Source organism: Drosophila subpulchrella, chromosome 3L (genome assembly GCF_014743375.2).
Source record: "Drosophila subpulchrella strain 33 F10 #4 breed RU33 chromosome 3L, RU_Dsub_v1.1 Primary Assembly, whole genome shotgun sequence".
In the NCBI taxonomy this organism is placed as follows: Eukaryota; Metazoa; Arthropoda; class Insecta; order Diptera; family Drosophilidae; genus Drosophila; species Drosophila subpulchrella.
This window is the reverse complement of record NC_050612.1, coordinates 16,383,977-16,390,395: the sequence shown is the minus strand read 5'-3', so window position 1 is coordinate 16,390,395 and position 6,419 is coordinate 16,383,977. Positions and strand designations below refer to the sequence as shown.

The following is a 6,419-nucleotide window of genomic DNA, read 5'->3' as shown; positions in this document are numbered from 1 at the left end:
ATCCCAACACTGGCTTTAGTTTCTATAAATTAATAAGACATTAATAGTATGGATAAATATATATTTATTTATTTGGCATATGGAGTATATTTGTGGTCGCTAAGTGTATACATACGGTTGGGTTTTTGTTTCCGGTTACGCCTTCTAATTTAAATTGCTCAGCTGGCCTTCACCCTTGCCATTAGTGTACAATCTTTTTTTGGCGATAGGTTTTCATTTATACATGTTTGTCTGGTTCAAACTTGGCAAACTAGTCCGATTAAAGTGCGCAGGAGAATGTTAGTAGTCCCAGATTTACTATATGGTAAATCAACTATATCGAGATGTTTGGAGCTATTTTTTGTTCTTAGCTGTGTTGGCATGGTTGTTTTGTTGATTCTTTAGCCCTATTTTATTTTAATGTATTTTATTTCGTGGCCTTTGTTATATAATAGTGCAGAATTGATGCCTGGGAATTCGATCCTATATTTTACAGATAGTTTTAATATTTTCCAAAAACCAATGAGATTTTGTGGCAAAGTCTATTAAATAGTAAATTGCTTTATGAATTTATATCTCTTTACCAACTTATAATGTCATCAAATAATTCTTGCCAACTGGGTGGGCAAAATTTTAAATACTAATGGGATTCATTCGCGTTTCTTTTTAGAAACAATTAAATTCGCTCAATTGTTCTGTTGCATTTAGCTTTTAGTGTAATGTATTGTTAACATTTGCTAATTTTTAAGACTTCAAATTGACCTTCAACCAATTTCGGTATAATACAATATTGTTTCAAATCGTAATGACAATTTGTTCACATGCAATAATATTGTTCCTTTATTGATTCGTTACTATCTTTATAAATATTATTCGTTCAATTTTAGTAAGTTTTTCATATTTAACTTTGAAAACATGCCTATTTGGATTGGCCTAACAAAAACAGTAACAAATAGCATGTGTAGTACCATTTTGCATTGCAAGTTAAATGCAAAGAGTACGTACTTTTTTTTGGGTAAAACGTGCCATTTTTAAAGTAACAACGTTTCCTAAACGTATTTCAATATCAATTCTGTGGGTAGTTTTCTTGCGGAGTTCTCTAAGCGAACACAAAGAGGAAAATTTTAAATAATTTGCGGGTGTTTATTATCGACTTATCACATAACCTAGAATTAGAAGTATGGACAGGTAATGAGTTTTTAGACTAGCAGTCGGCGACATTTGTGTATAAAACCGCATTGAAATGCCAGAAGTATACAATATTTTTGTTCATTGTTGTAAATCTAAAATTCTTATTACCGTATTACTGTTTGGTCGTCTGCAAACACTTTGACAGACATTCAAAGATTTAAACGACAGACGATTTAAAATAAAAACAAACAATTTTATATTGAACAAAAAGGTAACACTAACAAAAACTCAATCAGAATGAAACACTCATTCGACTACATCTTACTATGATTAAAGGCAATTTAATATTATTGTAATAAATATTTTATACCATGTATTCTACTACGAGTACATTTGCTTGTATCCTGTATATTGTATGGTGTTTGTAAGTTGTATTGCGATTCTATTCATAAATGTGTCGAGCATTTATGCGGAGGAGCTATCCGTTGGCACTAGCGCAGCCGCGGCCTCGGCCAGTTCCATGGCAGCCACCCGGGCTTCCGTAAGAGTCGCGTCTGCGTCGAAGCCCGGCTTATGCGTCGGTGACTGACTCGGAGTGCAATTGGCGCTTTTCGGCTTGCGGAACCAATTGCCAAAATGACGTCTTCCCAGCGAACCAGTTGAAGTGGTGGATAGTTGAGCGTTGTCTGTGCTGGATATGCCGTCCCTGGACTGCGATTTTTTGGGCAACGTCTCGCACAGACGGGACGAAGATTTGGCCGGTGAATCTGGAACCGAGCTCTCACCACTGTTGGCCCCCGTTGCTATTTCAAAGTCTTGCGCCTCGTAGTCAGATTGGTCCGAACATTCGCCCGGCCGCTCCTCGTAGGAGGTGTATTCGAAACCAGTCATCTCGGAAACATATAGGGCTTTACCACCAAACTGACGCTCTAGGGCGAGGGTGCTAAGAAAGCGATGCTTCCGGTTGGCCGAACGGAAGCTGAAATCGTACCATTTGTCACGCGACTCGCTATATATGCGAAGGGAGTTCTTAATGGTGTGCCCAAACATCTTTCCGTCCCTCACGTTCACCACGCGACAGCGGTCAAGGAAAATGCGTCCCTTGTAGATGAAATGGCTGCGCTTGATAATATCACGTTTGCAGTAGACCAGCTGGTTGTCAAATAGGAACAACGTGTAGCTGCTGTTCCAAAGATTCTGTTTCTGACGCGTAGCATCTACTTGCAGGAAGAAGCGAGCACTGTGCAAGTGCAGCGGCGGTCCCTTAAAGTTTTGAAAGCTGGCCTGATGCCTTGCAATCGTCTCGCTGTGGCGTTTTCCCTCATTGACCGCCTCTGTGATGCCGCGCATCGCCTCCAGCGCCAAATTTACAGTATCTTGAGAGTCAGGTATGTCCACCTCAAAGATGTCAAGTTGATCATATTTAGCGGCAACTGGCTTTGCTCCACCATCATTCTCATCCGCATTTCCAATTGCCGACTTAATGATCTCATTGAGGTGCAGGGGATAGCGGCAGATACGTTGCACTGGTGCTAGCAGGTGGGCAGAAAGCGGAAGCTCGGCTAGGTTCTCCGATTCGCGGCAGCTAGAAGTATATGCATTTAGTACATGATTTTGAGTCGAGTTTTTAAATTAACTTACTTCTCCAAAATAGTACGGGCGTCTTTTACGCGATCGTAAGTCTCAAGTTCGATTAGGGCTCGAGGATAAGCGTTGCAGTAGGTGGAGTAGCATAGGAAACCTTTGTGCTGCAATAATATAATTTATTTAAGAAGTCTTTTTGCCAAGAATTAAAATCGAAGTCTTACCATATTGAGAAAAACCTTAGCAATCTGGTTTTGCTCAATTCCGCGTCGCAAGGCCTCGAGAAACTTTCGCTGGAACTTGTAAATGGCCGTTATGTTGGAAAAGATCAGTCGAATACTGTTCGGCGAAAAAATATCGATGCGCTTGCTCATGGCTGGCAGATACCTAAAAAAGGAGCAAATTAAAAAGCTGGCAGTCATTAACTTAGAACTCGCTCTCTTACCCATCGCAAATAGATGCCAGCAGTTTGACGTAATTGACCTCCGTATCAAGCAGTTCGCGAACGGCACTACGACGCAGGATTGTGTTGTGGTCCAGTTGGGCCATTGAGTCGGAACTAGGGAGAATCATCGGGGCTGGTGGCGATTCAATGACAATTAGAGTGACGTTGCTTTGGTCCGTGGTCACGGTAACGTCTGCGTCCTCGACGTATGTCGCAACGGGAACAGGAATAGACCCTTCCTCTCCACGAGCTGTAGCTTCCTCAGCCTCAGCTTGCGCCTCAGCCGCGGCAGCCCTATGCGCGTTAAAGAAAATATCCGTCTCAGGACAATGAATTATGCGCACAAATTCCTTGGGGAACCAGCCCAGTTCAGGGTCCAATATGTCCTCCACGAGATTGGTTTCCTCCTTCTTAATGCGGCCGAACCACCAGGGTCCAACCTCCTTGCGCAATATTTCAATGAGCATTCCCCGTTCCAGGCCAAGTTCTTGAGGACCGCCGGCCGTGAAGTTGTAGAGCACTTCGGCATAGATAGTTGGATAGTAGCTGACAGCTGGGGACCAAAGGAAAACCGCATTAGTAAACGCTGTTTGGCAGGCTTATTAAATTGAGACCTACCTTCCTCGTTTGACGCAACACTGTCACTGTCGCTATCATCAAGATCCGGGCGTCCCATACCATATGACTCCAGGCCATTGGGTTGGCTGAGAGATCGCGTGGGCAGGGATTCTGGAGCTTCGCGCTCAACCTTATCAGACCTGGCGTGTTTTGTTCTCACAGTAAAGGGTCCGAAAATACTGGTTGTCTTTGCCGAATTGGTTCGACGTATTGATCGCACCTTAGGGTCCGCGGCACTGGACGTCCCATTGGTTGAGACAGGAGCGGCCGTTTCCCTTTGAACGCTCACAGTCAGCGCACGGGAGTAATGCTCATCCTGCTCGAGCTCAATTTGAATGCCCGAGTCGCCGGAATTGCACTTGTCTTTTCGGTTGTATTTCGTCTTACGTCGCTCTTTGGAAGTGCGCCAGATGAGGGGCCCGAATCGGTATTTTCCGGAGCTCGCATCGCCGCCCTCTGCCCCAGGTTCGCTGGCAGATGTCGTCGCCGGAGCCGCCGTAATGGATACATTCGGTGTTGTTGGCGATGTCTTCGCCTTTGTCAGATTGCCACCGGCTGTCGGCGTTGTAAGTGGAGTGATGTGCATTTGATTTTTGCTGTTGAAGTTGTTCAGAGTGCGCTTGAATTTCTGCAAGACGCCCAAGCCCACGCCTCCACTTCCGACGCTGCTGCTGCCTGTGGTCGCCACATCCGTACATTCAACTGTCTTCAGCGGCGATGACTCTGAGAGCGGTTCTGACAGCGTTGGACTGGACACAGCCTTAATTTGCTGCGACTGCGGGATATAAAGGAAGAAAGGGAGAAACAAGTTGCATTATTGATCTGTTCTTTATATCTGTATCTATTCTATATATATATATTGATCCGACAGCTAACGATTTCGTAGTGCTTTGACATCAACGGTACGCGTCTCCTCACGAGAAACCACAAATATTTTGCAGCTTCGCTTATGCCCGAGTATCGGTCAGGGTTCGGATTATAATAAAGCAATAATGATACGACAATATACTCATGTTTGCGGCTAGGAACTGTATGCAAAACTGGTCAGGAGAATTTCCCAATGGGCCCCAATGGCTACGTCAAAAACTGTGACGAAGAACGGTTTCAAACAGATTTCAGGAGGAGTTTGGGCAGAGAAGGTAGTAGAAAAAAGGTAGTGGTATAAGCCTTTGTATGGATGTCACCAGTTTTATCGGGGTTTACTTTTTGTTGCACAATCAAAAATTGATATGAGCGGCAAATGTGTGTACTCAGTATCGGGGGTTGTGATCGAACGTGGGCGAGTGTGGTGGCGATTCACGGCCGAAATACCAAAAATAGTTATCAGCTCACCACTCTCACAATCACCCACCAATCAATGATAACATAATAATCATAATCAATGATGACCTGGAGAAGGCGAGGTTTCCATCTGTATCGTCGCTCGCCGGGCATTACATCGTTGGCAGGTAGCAAGCTAAATTTCACTCGACCCCCGGCGGATTGTGACGCACTTCCAGGGGCGCCCGTGTCGAAGTCCCAGAACTTAATCAGTCCGTAGGTGTCCATTAGGGTGGGTATTATCAGCTTCTTCATAGCGCCCTTCCGGCTATGCGGACCGGTTCTGCGGGACTTCCGCAAGCAGCGCTGGCAGGTGTAACCGAACGAAGCGATAACTAATAACTGATTGGCCGCAATTGCCGGCAACGAGACTTGCAAATGTGAAATGCGAGTGCTGGTGTCGTCGTCCGGTCGTGAGTGGGCAGCCGACCTCTTGTAGAGTGAGGTATGTATATCGCATTAAGGGACAAAAAGGCGTCGAGATCAACTCTATCTGCGGGCTCCATTGTCAACAGTCTGGATTGAAGTGGTTTGATTAGATTAGCATTGGGATGGCATAGCACGAGCCGCTGCCACTTGGCTCAGCTGTTGTCCGCCTTTTGTTGCATGGGGCCCGGTTGGCTGGGTCAACTTATTGTCTGCGATCTAGCAACAGCCCGATGCCCTCGCCAATGTCATCTGTATCTGTATTTGAAATGTTTTGTCTTGCCTGATTAGTTTTTGCCACGAGATCACCTACACGGCACAAAGGTTTTGGAACAATAGCAGGATGTTAAGAGCCTTATATGACTGGGAAACATAATCAAATGGGCACTCAAGTAATTAAAATACTGAAGCAATGGCCATCAGCAAGAATTGATTCTCTTATTCTCTATCTCAACTGTCAGTCCTCAAAGCGCACCAAAGAAGTGTGTATTAAAATATTTAGGTAAAGAGGTACCGAAAAGTCACCACAAGTAGCTCAACGTAAAAACATTTAAAGTTTTATTTATGATCATGGACTATGGGTAATGTAAACGAAAGGCAAGGAAACGGTTTGTATATAAGTCTTTACTGCGGAAACACTCGATGGCATTAGACGACTTGCTCTAAGCTGAAGTAATTTAAAGACACATTTCCACAAAATTTGCATACGGAAAACATTAGGGTCTTCAGTGTATGGAATTGACAGTGGCTAACAATGTTTGGCAATGGAAAAGTAGTGGAAAAACCGACTCAGCTGGAAACATGTGTTTTCCCCGCATCAACCATTAAATATACCATGAATTTAAAGAGTTCTCAGGAATCCCAGTTCCAGCGTCCTTGAGGTGTTCTTACTACTGTTAGTTGGTGGCCACAAGGC

General features: G+C 44.2%; 1 protein-coding gene across 4 annotated transcripts in view; it reads right to left on the bottom strand.

Annotated features, from left to right (window-relative positions):
* Positions 1–44: 44 nt before the first annotated feature.
* The window catches only part of LOC119553388, a 33,880-nt gene continuing 27,505 nt past the window's right edge, over positions 45–6,419 (bottom strand). For 2 of the 4 annotated variants that reach the window (XM_037863746.1, XM_037863747.1), the window contains 5 exons: positions 3,758–4,532; positions 3,140–3,692; positions 2,919–3,081; positions 2,752–2,858; positions 1,576–2,695 (listed from right to left, as the gene is read on the bottom strand). In XM_037863746.1, the coding sequence (XP_037719674.1) occupies positions 1,576–2,695; positions 2,752–2,858; positions 2,919–3,081; positions 3,140–3,692; positions 3,758–4,532 (2,718 nt within the window). Of the gene's footprint in view, positions 2,696–2,751; positions 2,859–2,918; positions 3,082–3,139; positions 3,693–3,757; positions 4,533–5,146; positions 5,362–6,419 lie in introns of those variants that run through there. The other 2 variants (XM_037863748.1, XM_037863745.1) reach the window with 2 other exon arrangements.